Raw genomic sequence first — 23,785 nt, forward strand, 5'->3', positions numbered from 1 at the left:
CGCTTGTGTCATGCCTGAACTTTGAACTGAAATGTTGACAAAGCTTAATAATGGCAGAGTGAACTTTAGTAATGGTCTGTGACTAATTAGATTCCCTTCCTCCTCGTTGTACCACCTACTCGTTCTGCCAGTGGCACGGGAAGGAATGTCATTTCTCGTCGTTTGTTTCCCTTTAAAATCCCTCTATTATTATACCAAGTAAATGACTTTTGTCTCTAACACAATTTTCCTGTGACTGCAACTAGTAGGTAGTATGTAACTACTCGTAATTTTTAGGGTTCCGTACCTCAAAAGGAAAAACGGAACCCTAAGAGTCCCCGCAAACCACAAACTTTTTATCGGCCGATACTTTGGTCGGTTTCTTAATCAGTATGAAGATGTAATCGTTATAATTTGCGCACTTATATAGGTACATCTTCATACTGATTATCTGTCTGGTCTGCGGGGACTCTTATAGGATCACTTTGTTGTATGTCTGTCTGTCTGTCTGTCGGTCGGTCTGTCAGGAAACCTACAGGGTACCTACTTCCCGTTGACCTAAGTAGTTATGTTATTCAAACGTTATGGTGCCTGAAATTAATTTTGAATTAAACAGGCGATGTCCTACATAGCCTTATTCACAATTTACTTAGTCCTCTATCTTGAATGAATAATTCAAGTCCTCTGCGAAAGTACCCTCAAAATCAGTTCAGCCGTTTTCCCGTTTCTGCAAAATAGTTGAGCATTTGCAGATTTCTGTCCGGTTCTTCACGGGTAGAGCGTTAAAAACATATAGGTGGTCGTGTGAAGACTTTAATCTCTATATATAAAAATTAATCGCTGAATGTGTTGCTGATCGCAAATCTCGAGAACAGCTGAACCGATTTAGCTAATTCTTTATTTATAATATTTCTTGAGAGAAAAGTTTAAGATATTGCCTGGAAAAGAATCGACTGTTGGGCGGTACGAAGTTCGCCGGGGCAGCTAGTTGAAATATAAATGTTTATTTTACTTCAACGGGAACACAATTTTTATTGGATGGTGGAATCCAGTGTGAGAAAACCAAAAAAAATTACCGGAATCTGCTGGATCCTGCAAAAAGGAAAAGCTCGTATGAACGCTACGTTTTGAAACGTATCCACCCCTAAACGGGATGTTATGAAAAACCGTTCTTACAAAGATCGTATCGTGGGAACGCGCCGTAATAGTTGTGTCGTTTGTGGTTTTAATTATCGATTACAAGCTAGCCCTTGACTGTGATCTCACCTGATACTAAGTGATGAGTAGGTAAGTATTTAGTCTAAGATGAAAAAAGCTAATTTGGTAGGGATATAGAAGTTTTTATTAAACCCATACCTACTTTCCCCTTATTGGTTTCCACAACGCAACGTACCGGAACGGTAAATTGCATGGTGACACCAAAATGTAACTCTCGATAAGAGAGGCATACTTTCGCTACTTGTTGTTTTCAGTCATTTCAGCTGCGGCTCCCGGTCTTGATATGTAATTATGATGTGTGAATTATAATAAGTAAATAAAATACTCACGGAGAGTCGTGTTCGAGTTGGTACAGTAATGTCCGGGCCTTCAATATCGCGGGGGTCGCGAGTTCTTATCAGTTTGGTGAAGACGTTGTGGCTGTCGCGACGCACTGCCGCCCAGTCTATAGAGCGAAGACGCTGCATCGTCCTGTTGACAATAGAAAATTTCTCAAATATGACTAAAATAAAAATGATACTTTTAGTACTGACACAGAATTTTTACTGGCTCCATGGTATTAAAATATGCTATGCCTGGTTAAAAATGTACTGTTTACTTAGCTATTACACTGATCGCGAGCAATTTACTCCTATCCGAATGAGGAGTTCCATCATCTATCTTCGAAGATGTTCATCAGATCTTCACCAAAGTTATTGGAAGTACACCCTTTCAAACAACAAAAAAGAATTTTCAAAATCGGTCCAGGCATCTTCGAGTAATCGGGGAACATACATAAAAAAAAAAAGATTCCGACGAATTGAGACCCTCCTTCTTTTTTTGAAGTCGGTTAATAATAAAGAAGGTCTGGCGACAGCGGGATCTTGCTCTATATAGCGTGTCCACACATTCCTTACCATTGCTAAAGTCAAGTAAAAAATATATAATATGTTGCACGTGTAAATCTTTTCCTGTATTCACCCTTAATTTTTTAATGGTAATTAAAAAGTGTTATATATCATACCAAACACAAAAAAAAGATACGAGAGAAATCTTATTCGCGGTAAATCTTGTTGGGGTCTCGCGAGACCTAATACGACATCCTACGCAGTTTATCGCACTCTCCGCCAAAAAGAACTACAGTAGCTACTTAACAAATTTGTCACGTGACCTGCCAGAGCCCAAGGAAATGTGAGCCGATTGTATAGTTACTACAAAACCTACTTCAGAGTGCCCATTAAGTATTGTATATTATTTATATATTCCGCTTAATTTTTTGGTCCTAGTCAAAACCTAACAGTTAGCGGATCGTTATAATGTTATAACGGCACTTTAACTGGCGGGAAATGTAGTTATGATGCATTTGCATCTTACCAAGTAATAAACTTTATCTAACAATTTACCTCCTTAGAATTTTCAAAAAGTTGTTTTTACCGGATGTCTACGTCATAAGAGCTATATCTATCTCAAATTACAACCCAACCCGTCGAAGTTTGATCTGTGCGTTAATAGATCAGTCAATCAGTCAGTCAAATTTTCCTTTTATATATGTTTGGATGGATAGAGAGATGAAAGGGATTCAAAATTTCTTCTTTATGTTTGATGTTGTTTCGACCGATTAAATGATAATTTCAAACGAATTTAATCAAACTTCAATAAAAAAAAATTAAAACAATACCTACAGCTAATAAAATATTGCTTATAAAATAAAATGCTAAAGTATACGGAGTTTCTGGACGAATCATAATTGACACGGAAATTAAAAATAATGTAAGAATAAAATGTAGAATGTAAAAGCGAATGAATAATTTTATGAATATATTTTTTTCAACTGAGTTTTCACTGGTTTTATGTGGTTGGTGAGATAAAAAGATTTTCACATTACGTACAATGCATTAATTATACTTATTATAAACTAGATGATGTCCGCGACTTTGTGGGCGTGGTGGATTTAGGTATTTTTGTAAACCCCGTGGGAACTCTTTAATTTTCCTGGATAAAAAGTAGCCTTTGTCTTTCTCCGGGATGTAAGTTAACTCTTTACCAATTTCATTAAATTCGGTTGAACTGTTGGGCTGTGAAAAGCTAGCAGACAGACAGACAGACAGACACACTTTTGCATTTATAATATTAGTATGGAGGATATTGTAGCAGACTTTCCTCTATAATGCGAAGAGAAAGCTCGAACAATTTATTGTTTGTATATCCACTTTTTAATTAACTAACACTTGGAATATTTTTTAGTTTAATTATGCAGTTTTGTTTACTAAGTGAACGATGAGTTCTACGTAATACTAGTGTAAGTGCAAAAGCTAACTTTGCAGGAAAGTTATTTAAAGAACCTAACTTTTAATGTTTGTGAGTAAAAATTAGTAAACACCAATGTTTATTATTTTTAGGGTTCCGTACCTCAAAAGGAAAAACGGAACCCTTATAGAATCACTTTGTTGTCTGTCTGTCTGTCTGTCAAGAAACCTACAGGGCACTTCCCGTTGACCTAGAATCATGAAATTTGGTAGGTAGGTGGGCCTTTAGCCAGTATTAGGGGAAAAATCTGAAAACCGTGAATTTGTGGTAACAATACACAAAAAAAATTAAATTGTGGTTATAAACAAATAATTAGTATTTTTAATTTTCGAAGTTAGATAACTATATCAAGTGGGGTATCATATGAAAGGGCTTTACCTGTGCATTCGAAAACAGATTTTTATTTATTTTTATCATATCGTATCATAGTTTTTGAATTATTCTGCAAAATGTCTAAAAAATACGACTGTAGTACGGAACCCTCATTGCGCGAGTCTGACTCGCACTTGGCCGGTTTTTTTTAGTACTAAGTAGTAAGTTTAGTAAAAAGAAACGGATACTAACAAAAACTATACAAGTTTCAAGTGATCATGTCGACCCATATAGTTAGGACCATAGGCTACTTGAATATTAAAATATGCTAAACTAATAAAATAACGTAACATAAGTACTAACTTATTTATGCAATGCAAGTTGCAACGATAAGGTAACTTATCGTGCAATGTTGAATATAGGTCATATATAGGTATTTTGGAATTAATTTAGCTTATAGAGAGAGAGCTAGCGCGTGCCAGACCTTCATTATTTTATAAAAGGTGAAAGTTTCTCTGCGTATTATCCCCAACACCGGGAGGAACGTTTGCTTGGATCATGGTGGCTTTGACAGATAACCGATAATATATAGAAGATAAAATAATAATATTTTTTTAAACTTTGAAGGTGTCTGGGAGTTGCCAACATACTAAGTGTCTGGCAATGCATGACGTGATTTCTAATACTACTACGAAGACAATATAAAAAAAATAAGACTTTATGTTTTGACGTAAGATTTTTTACACCTTCATTACAATGTACGCTTAGTACGAGTTTTTATGTCTCACCAACGTTGATAGTATTCGACTGTTGAAACTCTCGCGTTTTATTAACTGGATCTTAACTGCCTTGTTATAAAGCTCAAGTTTATGTACACATCTATATCCAGCGCTTCAAGCGGAAACGTTGCGAAATTAAAATCAGTGGCATTAAATTTTTGACTTCGACACAGTTTCGATTCTCGAATTCTAGTAACGTTGGTGAGACGTAAAATCTTATACTGTTATCTCCCAAAGCCACCATGATCGAAACAAACATCCGAAAAAATGTTCCTCCCGGTGTTGGGGACAATACGCAGAGAAACTATCAGCTTTTATAACATAAAGGAAGGTCTGGCACGCGCTGGCTCTTAGGCTATAAAATTTCCATGAAGACACAGAGCTACGACATCGTGCATAATCATCTCGAGTCTCGACAATTACTTGATAGAATTTAATATAGTAACCCTATATTAAATTCTCTTTCGGTTGATAGCTTTTATTTTCTATAATAATAACAGTATGTTGACAGCTTCTCTCTAGAAATATCAAGCTTGAATAGCTATTTAACCTAAGCGAGACCTAAGCAGACTATACAATATACTTACAGTGAATTCAAAGCTAGGGTAGGCTATAGTATTAGGAATCACGTCATGCTTTGCTAGATATTTATTTTAGTATCGTGGCAACCCCCAGCCAGACACCTTTAAAGTTTAACAATTTATTAAAGTTTTTCTATTCGTAAAGTTTGTCAATTATCTGTTATATGGTTTGCGATATGCGCGGCCCACCCTCCCACTGCTACACATGTAGGAAAAGCCAGCCACCGAGAAAGGAATTTGCACCAATACCACACAACCAAACACCAAAACACACTTGACGCATTTTGCTCCAACCCCGGAGCATCAAACATACAAAGTTTAGTTCCTTTTATTTCATGTTCCCCAAAGTAACGCCTGCTTCTATAAAACATAGTAGCTATAAGTCTGAAGCTATGGAAGAAAACGGCCCGTTGCTCGTTAATATTATACGTGCGTATCAGCGCTGCCAGGCGCGTAGTATATTATCATAACCAACGAGTTGCCATAAATTAGAGTCAGCTGTTCCGCACATTGACCTCAAACTTGCTAGTGTGTACAAGGGCGGCCTATCATGCTGTTTCATCATGATCAACCCATCGCTGGCTCAATACAGAGCACAGGTTGCTCAGAGTGAGAACGGTTTTGGCCATAATCTACCACGCTGCCCATGTGCGAATTGGTAGACTTCACACACATTTGAAATCATTATGGAGAACTCTCAGGCAGGCAGGTTTCCTCATGATGACGTTTTCCTTCATCGTTAAAGCTAGTGATATTAAATTACTTAAAACGCACGTAACTCCGAAAAGTTAGAGGTGCGTGCCCGAGATCGAACCCCTGACCTCTGAATAGAAGGCGGACGTCCTAACCTGATATGCAGTAAATTGCAGTTGTTCAAGAGGTCGAGGGTTTGATCACCTCTAACTTTTCGGGGTACCTATATGCAATTTAAGCATAAAAGAACTGCTTCACTTTTTAATACAAAAAACCGGCCAAGTGAGAGTCAGGCTCGCGCAACGAGGGTCCCATACTTCAGTCGTAATTTTTCGACATTTTGCACGATAATTCAAAAACTATGATGCATATAAATAAATAAAAATCTGTTTTAGAATACACAGGTAAAGACCTTTCATATGATACTCCACTTGATATAGTATCTTAATTCGAAAATTGAAAATACTACTTACTTATTAGTTTATGACCACAATTTTTTTTTTGTATGATGTAACAACAAATTCGCGGTTGTCAGATTTTTCGTACCTGCCAAATTTCATGATTCTCTGTCAACGGGAAGTACCCTGTAGGTTTCTTAACAGACCGACAGACAGACAGACAGACAACAAAGTGATCCTATAAGGGTTCCGTTTTTCCTTTTGAGGTACGGAACCCTAAAAATAGTATTTAATGTTGTAATCACGAGGTTGAGGCGATTTTTGACGCCTTATGCATACATAATAAGAATTGGGCCTGACTGTAAAAGCTTGCTCCATCTAATCTAAATCAACTCTGTGATCATGAACGTTGTAGGAAGGGGTGTGTTCAGAGCTTGTCAGTGTTGAATGCAAACCAAGCAACAGTTTTATATTAAGTATGCTATACATCATATTATTATAAACATAATATTATTATACTCTTTGTCATGGAATGAATTATTTGTGACGAGTTGCGAAACTTATGTGGCAATCTGTACGTAATAAGTGTAGTTTGGAAAACCTAAAGACCTGGTATGGAACCTCCACCAAAAAGTCATGTTTCAATCAAAGTTGCAGATACATTCACTTAACGACTGTGAATGGGGTTTTCTCTCGTAGGGATTATCGTAGTAGGGATTTTCTTAAGGTAATAACGTGGTGGGTTCTGGGACCCTACTACCACCGCTAAAAAGTTATAATGTTTCAATATTGCTTTGACATTTTCATCCAAATCTATAAAAATGTCAGAATAATAAAACATTATAAGTGGCGCAAATTGCTATTGCGCTGGAACCATGTCTCATTAACACCGTAATAACGTCATTTGACGTATATTTAAGTAAAAATATACCATCAGCTCGAAACTTCAGTCCAGTGCTGACGTCACTAAAATGGTGACCACGCGCATTAGCAATTTGCGGGACTTATACTACTTACTTTAAACGGTGGTAGTAAGACACCTGATCCTTAAAAACTGACATTTAGGTTTTGACTACGAATTCCACTGTATACGCTACTAGCTGATGCCCACGAATTCGTACGCGTGAATTTAGGTTTTTATATATCCCGTGGGAAGTCTTGTCTACTACTATTTGAATTATGTCTTCAGGTCCTAAACTATACCCATGCTAAAAATCACGTCAATCCGTTGCTCCGTTGCGACGTGATTAAAGGACAAACCAACAAACCAATAAACCAATAAACCAACAAACAAACACACTTTCGCATTTATAAAATGGGTGTTGATGACGCCTGCGAGTGAGGTCGAAGCCTCGAAGTTTTGTTAGAAGCTAGTTAGATTTAGAGCTAGAGTAAAAGTTCACTAACTATGATGAACACTATTGTCAAATAGGTACTCGGTACTAATCACACCTTTAGAAATGGAAAATAATTGGCAGCTTCAGCTTTGTCTAGCGTTGATTCTGTCTTCTTTTATCAAGACGACGCTCTGCAAAACCGAAGCTTCAGAGATTTCTAAAGCTCAATGTGACATTTACTACCGGATACCTACTGTAATTGGTAATAACCGAGACCTGCTTTACGAGACAAGAAGGAAACAAAAAGAATAAATACGCACTAAAATACGGTATTTTACACCAAGCGAGCAAAATCTAAAAATCTATAAACAAGATACGTAGTATTAGCAATACTTACCTAAGTAATCGAAAAATGTTAATTGCAGTTTATAAAATAATATAATAAATTTTTTTAAATCTACAAATAACCAAAACGCATGATTCTGTAGCCGCCATGTTGATTCCGACTGTGACGTCACATGGATTGAAATTGTAATACATGTATTTCACTAGAAAACTCCGTTGCTTACCAATCCGTGTGACGTCATGACAGCCCATGAACCTAAAAAGATGACGGGTAGCGTTTTCGCGGTGATATATTTTACATGCAAAATTTAAATGCATGTTTATTGCACATATCGATAAAATAAAATTTTTGTTACTTTTTGGTACTTTATTATCCCTTTAGGATCAAATTAAGACACTTCAAAAAAAGGGTAAGATACCCTATTCTCAGTCTCCGATACTTGGTGTGTGTCCAGTATATATGCAGCAGACTGATAATATTGTCTGGCCTACAGGTCATAAAGGTATAAAAGTACTTACTGCTTATCTTAGTGCTACCCTGCTCAATTCTTATTTTTGATGTAGGTACCTATCTCGTAAGTAGGTATTTACCTAAAAATGCCTACGTAACTACCTATGCACCAAATCCTGTGCACGCTACTGATTGATATAGGATGTCTTACCGCAGTTACCGCTAGACATCTCTCCAAAGCAACAGATTAAAGGGCGCTGCATACATAAGACTGGGGGCACACGAGATGCGTTGCACCGCAAAGATTTCACCGTATCAGCGGGCACACGAGCGGTGCGGCGCCGCTCAGTTGTTTTTTTGTTGGCGCCGCAACGCATCGTGTGCCCCCAGTCTCACGTGGTTTTTTTTTCACGATTTCTTGACATCGTTGCATAAAAAAATATAGCAATAAAATTTACGGGACGGTACCTACACCCTGACCCGTTTTCTAGTTAACCAAATAGTAGTCCAAAAAATCCTCCCGTCCAGTCGTGCACGAGACAAAACACGTTACGTATGGTGTGAGTGTCACCTTAATATGGGACATCAATTACCTACAGTAATAAGATTTGCGTCCACAAAACAGTAATTCAACCATTGATTGATTCAAACACCCAGTAAATTGACACCCACGAACCAGAATGGTGATAAGTAATGAGAGACCATAATATACTGGCTAGAATGAACACTTGTTAGGGCTGTTCGTTGTAAGTTCATATCTATACTAATATCCAAACTTTTTATAATTTCTTGGTTCAAGGGACTGTTATCTTTTACTTACGTAACTAACCGTACGTTTACATAATTGCCCTGGCGTCAGAGTTTTGCGGTGACAAACGCAAAACGATTGCGTGCCGTTTGGCGTCGTGGCACGCTGCCCATGTGCGAATTGTGTGTGAACGCACAATTAATAGTGTGGCTCTAACGTGCGCGTGAAATGCATTATAGGATTAGCACGAGTCTCGCTGTTACTCAGCCTTTTAAATGCTGCATAGAGCATTATGACACATACACTTCATAAAATTGAATTCATGAGCACGTATAGATGTTACACAGTGTGCTGCTAAAATTGAAGTATTAGGTATAAAGGGATTATTCTATCCCATTTCCGAATTGAAGTAAAAAGAAATTACATTTAACACCTTGGTACTGAACTCCTACGTTCTCACTGTTTCTTAAAAGAAGTGTTAAGGTGTGAAATGCCCGTTTCGTGCCACATTTAACTTAAAAACCTTCAAAGCAAGAGTGAATCAGCATTTTCTAGGTAAGCGACAAATTGTGTGGTCTAGGTTGGAGCCCGCTTTTATAATATTGTCGTACCTACTCCTAGCACAAGCCTGACGCATAATTAGAGAGGAAAGGGGAATATTAGTCATATAACATGGCTAATATTCTTTTTAAAATATAAAACTAATTTCTTTAGGAACTAGGCACTGAAACATAAACAATGTCCCAGTAAATTTTTGTACGAGCTTTTATAACGATTTAGAATGTCAAATGTTTCTTGCTAAATAAAATATGCCGATATATTTTCATTAATCCCCTCTATGTTGTATTTTATACGAGAATTTAAAAAAGAATATCTGGTGCGTATTTGTGTCTTCTCTTAAAATTACTGTTCATTACTGACTAATTCCTAAAATAATTCCCGTATATAATAATTATTATCAGAGTAAATACTATGTTTGTCCGACAAGTTAACAAAACACATTTCATCCTGGCGCGCTATATTATAGAAACTCGTATCTCAGTCCAGAGATTCATTCAAATAAACGGAAACTCTCTCTGTGAATGCCTGAAGGGTAAAGTAAAACTTACAGGCTGGTATTTATATACGTACGACCACTTGTTGAGTATACTAATGACATGTGATATGAATTTGTTTTTTTTGCTGAGTTGTTCGAAAATAAATTCAAAAATTTAAGAGGGCGCAGTTCTGTGCTTTAATACACAACAAAATACAATTTTATTGGCAGGATTAGACTTTAATACTTGTAAATACATACAACACATTGATGGGTAATTGGTGATTCATGGATCTTTCATATTTAATTAGGTAAAAGCTTAAAAATCTGGCGAGAAGAAAGTGCTTCTTCTTCTTCTTTTCGAGTCGACACGGTCACCTCAAATACGGGCAGCCCAAAAAGTCGTAACCGCGATAGCTCGGTCGGTAGCGTCGTGTAGCTCCTCGTTCGTGCAGGTTGTCGGGCACGCAGGGCACGCAGTCATGTGCGCAATGGTCTGTCTCGGATGACCGCAGATGCACTCCGTATCATGTCCAGAAATGAAGCCCCACCTCGCTAAGTTTAACCTAGACTTCCCCACCCCTGCTCTGAGGCGGTTGCTGAAAGTGCGTTAATAATGTTTATACTTCTGGAATCCTTTGTTCTTTTAAGATATTTTCTACTAAATACTACAATAAAAAATGCATTAAGTATAAGTCAACCATTTTCCAGCAGCTTGTAAGTAGGTCATAGTATCTTTAATACCGAGATAGCGTGTCGCCGATGTTTCGCAAAAGTGAAATAAAACTAACTAAACAAAAACAGTTCTAAGAGACATTATAGCTTTAGCTTTAGCATCCATAGCAATATAAGTTAATGTAAATCAAAGATTGACCTTATTAATATGATTGAGCTTAGGGACCGGTAAAAAGGAGTTAAAAAAGTAACCATACTTGATACTTGTAGGGTAACTAAAAAATGCTTTTAAACAAAACGTAAAACACAAAACTATTTTAAACAGTTTGTTGTTTACAATTCCAATCAAAACCCACTTCGATAAAAAACACCTCGACAATCATTGTTTTAAATTTTTCTCAATAAACTCCCTCGAGCGCTCCCCAGAAAAAGTTTGATTTTTATTTAAATACTAGATGATGCCCGCGACTTCGTCCATGTGGATATAGGTTTTTGTAAGTCCCGTGGGAACTCTTTGATTTTCCGGGACAAAAACTAGCCTATCTGCATCCCCGGATTGCCAGCTATCTCTGTACAAGTTTCGTCAGTTAAACGTAACGAATGAGCCGTGAAAAGCTAGCATACGGACAATCAGACATATTTTCGCTATTATTTTAAGGATTATTTTATAGTAGCTCATGCTCGCGACTTAGTCCGCGTGGACTACACAAATTTCAAACTCCTATTTCACCACAGGGATTGCGTTTTCAAAAATCCTTTCTGAGCGGATGCCTACGTCATAATAGCTATCTGCATGCCAAATTTCAGCCCGATCCGTCCAGTAGTTTGAGCTGTGCGTTGATAGATCAGTCAGTCAATCAGTCACCTTTTCCTTTTATATATTAAGATTTATTAATCAATCAACTTAATAACATTTTCATACACGTTCTAAAGAAATTAATATCTGTGTCTGCAGTTTGCCATATTTCACTACAAATATGTACTTAGTTTCAAAGTTACACCAATTTAATTATTTAATAATTTTGTTTGTAAAGTTTGAGCACGAGTTCGTTTCGAATTACTGTACACAATTTCGCGATGAAAAATAAACTAATGAACGACTATTACAACTTTTTTATGCTGTTTGTTCTAGCAGCTGCAGCTAGTCCTTCGGGACGCTCTGGACCGTTATCGGATCTGTGGACACAGTTTAAAATATACAAAAAAAAAATACTTTATTATTAGTTTAGTTTAATAAAAGTTAGTTTAGTAAAAATAACGGTTACCTACTAGTTGATGTGCGCGACTTTGTTAGCATGGGTTTAGTTTTTAAAAATTCCCTGGTAACTTTTTGGTCTTCCGGGATAAAAGTAGGTTGTCACTTTTCAGAACTTTAACTATAATCATCCTAAATATCATTTCAATCAGTTTCTTTGCTGCTGATTGAAGGACAAACAGATACACTTTTACAGGCGTAGTCATGGCAGGCAGATGGCATGGCAGGTCGTTTGGCTAATAAGACCTATATATATTATAAATGCATCATTTGGATGTCGAATACTGTATGTAAAATTAAATTAGAAGCTGTCCATTTAGGACAAGTTGTATGTAATACAACGGAGGAGGAGAATTTTTTCGTGGGCTAAATATGGTCAAGGCTTTTTTTATCGCTGGGAAATGCGTTTACGCATCCCCCTGCTGGAAGCCAACCAGCTACCCAACCGGCCAGCCAACTGGAAAGAAGGTATGTGGGAATCGCTGGCCGAGAGGCGACCGGAATACCCACTAAAGCCCAGCGGCGCTCCTGCGTGCCGCCTGGCGACTTAGTCACGGGAACACCGAAGCAATCGACCGTGACCCAGCCAGCGACGTCCGTCAAGGCGCACCCTACACTGGGGTCACACTCACGAGGTCCCCCACCACACGTCCGAGGTGCACCAACGAAGTGCTTACCTACCAGTGTAAGTAAAATGTATCGTCGTAACTGGTAACCTACAATATGGAGTGATTATCCCACCAATACCCACTCCCATATTATCCTAAGTACCTATATGAAATACACAAAATGAGTATTTTATGTACAATCAATTTGTGACCCGCTGTTAGGTTAGTTGTGTTTCCCCATAATAAATGTGTTTAATAACATAAATAATAACTTCCGTGACAATCGATACAACACCAATTCTACAATAGGACTTATAATTAAAATATGTTCTGTATAATAACATGGTTTTGCTATTTCAACGCACAAATATTAGTTTTCGATTTGTAAAATAATATTTTCATGCATAATATAAATGGAACTATTGATTAATATTAATGAAGTTAAATTTTCAAAAATCCCTTCTTAGAGGATGCCTCCGTCATAATAGCTATCTGCATGCCAAATTTCAGCCCGATCCGTGCAGTAGTTTGAGCTGTGCGTTGATAGATCAGTCAGTCAGTCATCATTCAGTCAATCAGTCAGTCACCTTTTCCTTTCATAGATTTTTTTTAATTTTTTTTAACATCATTGGCACGTGATTTAACTAGGCAACCTATGTGCTACCTATGTATAAGTCCCGCAAATTGCTAATACGCGTGGCCGCCATTTTAGTGACGTCAGCACTAAAATGACGTTATTTCGATGATAATGAGACATGGTTCCAGCGCAATAGCAATTTGCGGGACTATATCTAACATATTATATTCTCTATGACAATTAAATAACAGATGAGGGTAGATATTCCGAATACCGGCTCTCTTACCTATAGAATGTGTCTACAAAATCACATCGAGTTTGGTTAATGTTCAAATGAAAATCAACCTACGTTTACATGGAGCAGATATTTTCAGGCAGCAAGCACTGATCTAATTTAGAAGAATTTCCCACAAAGCTTTTTCGCCTTACTGATATTATTTTGTAATTCTTGGCACACTCGCCGATAAAATAAAACAGCGTATATGAAATCTTTCATATTACAAGAAAAGTTATAATATTATGTGGCATGTATAACGTCGTAAAGTAAATGTCGAACAGTGTGGTTTGTGTAAATTTCGCTTTTGCATTTATACGATAACAGTACAATAGTAGTTGATAGGAAAGCTGTTCTCTATATAACCATCACTGAACCAGATAGATCTGTGATAAGCTTGATTGTAGTCTCAACAATAGAGCAGCAATTATTATTATAATGTTTAGAATATGTTAGAACAATAGGAGTGGCACTTAAATCTTCTTCTTTTATATATAATATACATAAAAGGAAAGGCTGACTGACTGACTGATCTATCAACGCACAACTCAATTTAGCATCACAGAGTAGGTACATTGAATCGGGTATCTGTCGAGCTAAGCCTGAGTCAATGTACCCTGTGCGATTTTGTACTGGAGCTAAAATGTACTGAGTGAAAAGACACTGTTTGTCATTCAAACAGCTACAAGTCCCGCAAATTGCTATTGCGCTGGAACCATGTCTCATTAACATCGAAATGACGTCATTTTGACGTAAGCCGAAATAAAAATATATCATCGCTCGAAACTTCAGTCTAGTGCTGACATCACTAAAATGGCGGCCACGCGCATTAGCAATTTACGACGAATGACTTATATTACGATGACATCGGCTAAGAAAGGGTTTTTTAAAAATTCTATCCCTAAGTGGGTAAAACAGAGGTTTGAAATTTGTGTAGTCCACGCGGATTGAGTCGTGCGGGCATAAGCTAATCCAACAATAAACAAGCTCAGCAAGTCAGCAAGCTCTTTCTACATTTGCTCCACAGTCTACACATACTAACCAAATCAATCGTCGAACTGGCCGACACGACCGACGCCACTGGGTTATTTTATTTTATTTTTATTTTTCATGTACCGAAATTGTAGTTACATATTATAGATGCCTTCAAAAATTGTAATAAGCTACCCGTGCGAAGTCGTGGTGGGTCGCTAATCACGTTATAAAAAAAACTGCTCGTTTTCGCAGCGGATATATTAGCTCCGTGTGACTTTTTCTTGGGAAACTGGGCAATAAAATAAAACTTCAAGATAAAACTTCTCTAACTCAAATGCTTTTAACCTTAGTAAACATCGTGGAAAATCCATTTAATATGTTCTTTCTTCTTATAAATATATAAAAGGCAAAGGTGACTGACTGACTGACTGACTGATCTATCAACGCACAGCTCAAAGTACTGAACGGATCAGGCTGAATTTTGGCATGCAGATAGCTATTATGACGTAAGCATCCGCTAAGAAAGGATTTTTGAAAATTCAACCCCTAAGGGGGTGAAATAGGGGTTTGAAATTTGTGAAGTCCACGCGGATGAAATCGCGAGCATGAGCTAGTTAAAGTATAAAACTGTTATACAAACAAATCGAGTCCAAGGGTAAGGCGCTTTATTTTTCAATCTGTTCAAGGAGGATTATAGACTGTACCTATTGAACTTCGCTTACATTTTATGGTGCAACTTAAGCTTGAAACATAATTATAAAATGAGTGAACCGTTGCTACACCGTGAAGCTATGAAAATAAATCAAAGTTGTTCCAGTAGTACAATGAATTGTATATTATACTCGTATTCGTCCGAAGAGATTAGCAGTTATGCAGTAGACGTTCGCAAAGCTCCGTATGGATCCTAGTCCCTACCCCTAGTATTGGCACCCTCAGCACTTTTATGGACAGCCTGACTGACTGACTGATCTATTAACGCACAGCTTAAGTAACAGGATGAATCGGGCTGAAATTTATCATGCAGATAGCTTTTACGACGTAGACATTTATGATAAAAAATGTTTTTGAAAAATCAACCCCTAAGGGGGTAAAATAGGTATTTGAAATTTGTCTAGTCCACGCGGATGAAGTCACGACTATAAGCTAATTAGATATGATGTGCTAAGTGTAAAGTATACTTAAATAAAATAATTCACGACGAAATAACTTTAATATAAATTAGTTTCAAGAATAATTGTTCGCCCAAATCGATTTCAGTCAACTTAATTAAACTTCAGTGCTAAAGAGTACCTTTTTCAGTCGTACAAAGCACATGAAGAGTAAAAACACAACACAAGTCGCAACAATATGTCCTCATATTATAGGTAACATTCTTTGAAAGTGAAACAGTGTGGCTAATTCCGTTGTACACAATCTCTAAACTAAACTAAAATGGCACGTCTAAATCTATTGCTATCCCGTTCATAATGTTGCTTGCGACGAAATTTTATGTCTCACCAACGTTGATAGTATTCGAGTATCGAAACAATTCCGCGTTACAGTAAACTGGATCTTAACTATTTTGTTTTAACGGTCAAGTTTGTCTACACATCTACAGCCAGCGCTCTAAGCGGAAACGTTTCAAACTTAAAACCAGTGGCATTGAATTTTTGACTTTGATTCAAGGCTTTTTAGGTCTATTTTACTTTGACGTTATTTGTCTTTCGACTCTCGAATTCGAGCAACGTGAGACATATACTCTTATACTAAGCGTACAGAACTACGAATGTAATCTAAAACTGCAACACAAATATTACTTTCCAATTCTCAATGTAATATCGCACCTAATAAATATTGTGATATTTTCAGAATTCACACGGAGTTCCAATGTCCGGTTCGCGGAAGCACTCTCCATGGCTAGGTATTATTACTTTCATAACAGCCAATATACAATCAGGTCAAATAGGAATTTAAAATATATACGTACTTCGAACATCCAGCAACTGTAATAGAAAAGATGATTGGAACCAATAACTGTAAGCATTCACCATGTTGACAGTATGCGAGAGCTTAGTTCTGAGTAGGTCGGGAACTGACTATAATTACTTAGTAATCATCATCATCATCATGATCAACCCATCACCGGCTCACTAAAGAGCACGGGTCTCCTCTCAGAGTGAGAAGGGTTTTGGCCATAGTCTACCACGCTGGCCATGTGGGGATTGGTAGACTTCACACACCTTTGAGAACACTATGGAGAACTCTCGGGAATGCATGTTTCCTCACGATATTTTCCTTCACTGTTAAAGCAAGTGATATTTAATTAATTAAAACGCACATAACTCCGAAAAGTTAGAGGTGCGTACCTAGGATTGAACCCCCAACATCCGATTAGAAGGCGGACGTCCTAACCACTAGGCTATCACAGCTTCTTACTTAATAATAGCCGTTAGTATTATTAGATATTCCGTGGTAATGGTGAGTATTCTGTGCTATAACTATGAAATAAGAAGAGAAGTTAACTATAAGTACGTCATACGTGACAGGTCAAGTTAGCAATTACGGACAGTCGCACGCACAGATGCACACACGCACACGCATGTGACGTGCGGGTGTAAGGGGCATCCCCCGTCTCACACCCCGATTGCCATCTCGACCTGTCGCGGAGCCCCTGTATCTTTGAAACTGCACATTTTTACTGGAATCTAGCAAACCGTAGACGCAGATATTTGTATTTAGAACGTATGTACAAAATTTGGTTTGATTGGTTGATATTCAAATGGGAACCAAACTACGTATGTAGGTATAGAGGGCGCTGGCGCGTGCTTCTATTAAGTTAAGTGTGCACAAAATTATCATTCTTCCTTAGTTAGAAACCATGGCAATCACGGTAACCCCGAGAATTTCCTTCTAAAAATCTGTCTCAAAGCACCCCGGAGAATAATGTTGGTCGACTATGCCCGGAAGGCCGCAGGAATTCCGAGTGGACAATGCGGTAATGATCAAAGAAACAGTCAACATGACTGATTTAGTGTCTCGACGAGTGTGTTTTGGATTTATTCCGCAAAAATACGTATATAATTGTTACCCCTATCATTCTAGACGTACGAAGGTACCTACTACTTTCAATTATATATATAAATAGCCTCAATAGCTCAATCGGTATAGGAGTGGACTGAAAACCGAAAGGTCGACGGTTCAAACCCCGCCCGTTTCACTATTGTCGTACCTACTCCTAGCACAAGCCTGACGCTTAATTGGAGAGGAAAGGGGAATATTAGTCATTTAACATGGCTAATGTTCTTTAAAAAAAAAAAAAAGAGAAAAGACTCGCCATATTGGATCTATGCATCAACAGTGGCATGCATGTCTAAAGTTAAGGACGCAATTAATTCGCAAACAATACACAGGAATTGTTGGTATATTTTCAATAAAAAGTTTTGAAATAGAAATAGAAACGTTTTATGTTTGTCTTTACTTTAAATTTACAAAGTGCTTTTGAAAGGTTAAGCGAGTTGTACCCTGTAACACTGAAAGTTCTTAGAATCAAATACTACTCTGTCTGTCCGTTTAACTAGATTAGATATCCGTTCAACTGATTTTGATATTTGGTATATCTAGAGCTTGCATCCTGGGGAAGGAAATAGGCTACTTTTATTCCCGGAAAATCAAAGAGTTTCCACGGAATGTTTCAAAAACCTAAATCCACATAGTCTTAACACAGAAGTCTTGGGCATCATCTAGTTTATTATAGGTATTTAGTTAAGTTTACGAGTTAGTTTTGTACATTTTTGCAATCCCAAACTGTTATAAGTCCCGCAAATTGCTAATGCGCGTGTCCGCCATTTTAGTGACGTCAGAACTAGACTGAAGTTTCGAGCTAATGGTATATTTTTATTTCGGCTGACGTCAGAATGACGTCATTTCGATGTTAATCAGACATGGTTCCAGCGCAATAGCAATTTACGGGACTTATATTATATTAAGCTTTGTGAATGGAACAGTTTAAAAATTGAAGAAAAATTAACTTTTTTAAATTATCGGTTTAAGTGATCGAACATACGAGAAAATGAACTTATTCGTAGCGGGACTTGAACGTCTTGATTTAAATGTTTTTTTTAAAGTGGTGTATGTAGCTTTTGAATATTCAGCAATGCCTCGCTGATGATTAATAGCGTAGTCACAGGCAGTTTCCGACTTCAAGTCATCCAAGAATAGGAATTGTTGCTCTTTTATTTCTTTATTTCCAGTAAAATTAGATTTTCTATTCTCTTGTCTGCCGTCTACTTGCGGAAATTAAAGAAAAGGTCGTAAGATATTCCCCGTATTAATGTGTTTAAGCAACAGTAGGAATTATTAGAGACATAAAACATATCTATGTAATAGTTGTTTGTTATGTAAGGCTGCAAAGTTGTTACTTTGTCACAAGAGTTTGTATAGAAATCTGAGACTCTAAGGTTGCATATATATAAATAATGATTCGATTCTGAAAATTCTTTTACAGATAGATAGCTACATTAATTTTCCCGAGTGATTCCCGATTCGTGGGCAAAAGCTAGTATGTTTATAAAGATCAAAAAACGAATCATAAAGATAAAGATAATGCAGCACATCATACGCGTATACACGACGTAATATATTAGGTATATTAAGTAGACCTACGTACACAACGTACTGTGTGGTTCGTAAGTATTGTACCCACTGTAAAATAAACTAATGTCAAGAAACTTTACCTTCAATAAGTAATAATTAATAACAAATAACCCTTTAAATTACTGATAAAAAAACAGCTTATATTTTGTGGTTCCAAAGATAATTAAGTTGTTAACCAAACACGTTGTTACTCATGTTTGATGATGTTTTAGATAGAGAATATATTATCTATTATAATACATTCGAAATGCAATTCATGCTCTAACATTAATAGCACTCAAATAAGTAGATTATCTATCCTGTATACTTATTCCACTTTCAATATTGCGCTTTAAACACAAATAGTAAACATTTCACAAAGCTGCTTGAATATGTAGGTATAGGTTAGTTTTTAAGCCAAAAATAATAATAATTATCGCCACGACCGGCCTCACCTAATTTTTAGGGTTCCGTACCTCATAAGAAAAAAAGAACCCTTATAGGATCACTCTGTTATCTGTCAGTGTGTCTGTCCGTATGTCCGTCGTATCTGTCAAGTAAACCTATAGGGTATTTCCCCTAGAATCATGAAATTTGGTAGGTAGGTATCTTATAGCACAAGTAAAGGAATAAATCCGAAAACCGTGAGTTTGTGGATACATCACAGAAAAAAATTTAAAATGTCTTCATGAACAAATAATTTGTATTTTCAATTTTCAAAGTAAGTACCTATTTTTCTATGATTTTACGTCAAAATAGCCTAACATTTGTAATATCGTCGACTCAGGATCAAACAAGATTCCCTCACTCTAGTTCACTCTGGTAAAATGTTGAATGTTCACAGAATTTCGGACAAATCCGCGACATCGGAAATGGGCAATTAATTAATGATAGTGTCAGACACAAGCGCTTAACCGCAGAATGGACGAGTGATGAATATTGGTGTTACGTACTTACATGCTTGGGAACATCGAAATGGTATAATTCAATGCTTGGGAACAAAGCTATACTGCAATTCCAAAATGTAACAAGTCGAAAATTCAGTGAGTTTGATATTATAGCTTTAGAAAAATTGACAATCAAGCTCATTTCTCACTACGGGATATAAATTATATTATAGTCCGGTCAATATTGGTGTTCCCAACAATCGTACCAATTATTAGCTCTATGTTAATCATTGTTACCTTGAATGTCTATTGGACCGGACTATAATATATTGTAACGTGCTAGGGGTTTGGATTAAAATGCCAGTCTCCGAAACAAGAACGTTTATTCACACATTGTACTAAAAGTCTACAAAAACTAACACTTGACTAATTAGCACTAATTAGCTTATGCTCGCGACTTCGTCCGCGTGGACTACACAAATTTCAAACCTTTGTTTCACCCCCTCAGGGGTAAAATTTTCAAAAATCCCTTCTTAACGGATGCCTACGTCGTAATAGCTATCTGCATACCAACTTTCAGCCCGATCTGTCTAGTAGTTTCAGCTGTGCGTTGATAGATCACTCAGTCACCATTTCCTTTAATATATTTAAACTAGCTTATACTCGCGACTTCATCCGCGTGGACTACAAAAATTTCAAACCCCTATTTCACTCTCTTAGGGGTTGCATTTTCAAAAATCCTTTCTTAGCGGATGCCTACGTCATAATAGCTATCTGCATGCCAAATTTCAGACCGATCCGTCCAGTAGTTTGAGCTGTGCGTTGATAGATCAGTCAGTCAGTCAGTCAGTCTGTCACCTTTTCCTTTTATATATTTAGAATAATACATTGGCGTGTAGAGAATGTATGTTTTACTACAGACCCTGGTGGACCTTGGTCTAAGCGGGGTGTAAGGATCATTAGTGTAAAAATAGCCATACAAAACATTTTTAGAACAGTATTTTTTATTTATACATATAAAATGCAACGTTAATGGTACGAGGTTTTATAATCAAATCCTTCCTACTTTCAGCTGTTATCACGCAGCACGATGGTTTAAAAAATACATGCCACCATTCTCCCTAGTTAGCGTGCCTTATCTAAACGTGTAGTAATGAAAATTTCATTTCAAATATATTTAATATAATGCGTGCTCGCTATCGATCTGCAGCATCTAAGGTAGGGGTTAGTTGGTGCGTAAACACATTGCATACACGCAACGTACAAACGCTGAATACTTGGAATATATTGGTATTCTGTTTGTCAGGTTCTGTTTATGGTAAACTAACGCTACGTTTAAAGCCACCAATATGTTCGTAACTTCTAAGTAAGACAGTGCTGACGTGTAGCCGGAAGCTATGTTTGCTTACATAGCATAAAATATAATATCCATTGGCTTTATAGATAAACCATGGAATAGGGAAGTATTTAGTTACTAGTACTTACCTAATATTTATTATAGGAAAAACTTCATACTAATATTATAAATGCGAAAGTGTGTCTGTCTGTCTGTCTGTCTGCTAGCCTTTCACGGCCCATCCGTTGAACCGATTTTGACGAAATTTGGTACAGCTATAGCTTGCATCCCGGGGAAGGACATAGGCTACTTTTTATCCCGGAAAATCAAAAAGTTCCCACGGGATTTTGAAAAATGTAAATCCACGCGGACGAAGTCGCAGGCATCAGCTAGTTTCAAATAATATAATCTATCACTGTTTTGCCTAGAAATGCGTTGTAGGCATTTCATAAGCATAAGATTATTATTTTTCCGGATTTTTCAAGAGCATTCGAAACGTTAACGCTAGATTTCTTTCATTTTCCGGAAGACTGGATTAGTAAAGGAATTGTTTCATACCCTTGCATTTTAATATAATTCCTTTCTAGTGAATAAGCGTGAAGCACGCAAATTCAAGTGGAAGAAGGGAGCTGCGTTCTTTGTAATATTAATTACTAGCTGATGCCCGCGACTTCGTCCGCGTGGAATTAGGTTTTGTAAAAATCCCGTGGGAACTCTTTGATTTTCCGGGATAAAAAGTAGCCTATGTCACTCTCCAGGTCTTTATCTATATCCATGCAAAATATCACGTCGATCTGTTGCACCGCTGTGACGTGATTGGAGGACAAACCAACAAACAAACACATTTATAATAAGGGTACTGAAATAATGGTACTGATCAACGGCATTAAAGTCAAAGTCAAATAATTTTTCAAAGTGCTTCGGTACTATTGTACACTTTTTGATTGTCGATTGTTTGATTAGTAAGATGATGTATGGCGATAATTAATTAAATAAACTTAAAACAACAAGCTAAGTACATTTCACAGGCTGATACCGTACGACTAAAGAACTGGAAATTAAGTTCACAACGCGATATTTTGATTGTTATTTTCCGGCAGCGAAATTATTTTATCTTGATAGGCACATATTGATATAATCTTTTATTTGGGACCATAGCGCACAGTTTACAATTATACAAAACACAACAACACCAAACAAACGTTTAGAAAAAAATACCAAAAAAACACAACAAAGAACAAAACATGAAGATAATAATATAATATCAATCGGATAACCACTAAGACGCAATAAAAATAGTATTATTATTTTTGATGAACTCTCATTTTCTCACGTTTTTAAGATTTTCCGCCATAGAAGATGCTGGAGTAGTAAAAAAACTTTTTCGATAGCATATCGCTTATTGTAATTGTTTTCTAGGCGTCCATACATTTCTGCTCTTCCTCCTTTAACTCTTAAGTTTCTTTAGTAGTACTGAGGCCAAACCGTTCTGCTGCGAGAAAATTTCGTGCTGTATATCACAGATGGGCTATGCTTTTCCCTCATTTCCCTCGTCAAGTAATTGTCTTACCTTCCTAGGAGAGGAAATGGGTTTTACTCAAAGTGGCTTCACTTGGCGTCAAACTTCACACTTCCGCGTTAGTCATAAAGTCTAGAATTTATGGCTCTAATAGTAAATTACTTGCCTATTAAAACAAAAACTTAAGCGGTTTACGCCTATGAAATATGAATACACATAATATATTCTATATATATGAAAATGCAAAAGTGTGTCTATCTATCTATCTATCTGCTAGCTTTTCACAGCCCATTCGTTTTTTTTTAATTCATTATAGGCGCAAGCTTGACCACGATCACACCAGATGGGAAGTGATGATGTGTCCTAAGATAGGATGCATTTGCCTAGAAGGTGCCTATTCACTCTTGTTTTAAAGAGATTGACTGATTCCGCTGAAATTTGGTACAGAAAAAGCTTGACACCTGAGGGCCTGCATGCGCCCCACGAGAAAAAAATGTGTCGACGCATTTTCTCGTGTTATTCATAGAGATAACACGAGTAAATGCAAAGATACAATTTTCTCGTTAGCGCATATTAGGCGTGCTGGCGATGGACACGGCCACTTATTATCGCGAAAAATTAAGGAGTTTAGACGGGGTTTTTAAAACACCTAAACCCACGCGGGTGAAGTTGCGGGTATCATCTAGTAATTATAAAAGATAACTCGCAACAACTTGTACAATAATGGGGATAATCACTTTAATCACTTTTATTAGTATCTATCACAAAATATAAGCAGATGTGCGAGTATGAGATTGTACATCTCACCAACGCTGAAAGAACTCGAGCGTCGAAACTGTAAAATCGTTGTCGTCTTCGAATTAGAAATCACGTCATGCATTGCCAGACACTTATCATCGTGGTAA

General features: G+C 37.0%; 1 protein-coding gene across 1 annotated transcript in view; it reads right to left on the bottom strand.

Moving 5' to 3' along the window:
• LOC117995690 (solute carrier family 7 member 14) overlaps positions 1-23,785 on the bottom strand; it is a 99,260-nt gene that overhangs the window by 65,454 nt on the left and 10,021 nt on the right. The window contains exon 2 of the mRNA XM_069509055.1: positions 1,527-1,668. Coding sequence (XP_069365156.1) covers positions 1,527-1,664 — 138 coding nt within the window. The 5' untranslated portion in view covers positions 1,665-1,668. The remainder of the gene's footprint in view (positions 1-1,526; positions 1,669-23,785) is intronic.

This window comes from Maniola hyperantus, chromosome Z (genome assembly GCF_902806685.2).
Source record: "Maniola hyperantus chromosome Z, iAphHyp1.2, whole genome shotgun sequence".
NCBI lineage: Eukaryota > Metazoa > Arthropoda > Insecta > Lepidoptera > Nymphalidae > Maniola > Maniola hyperantus.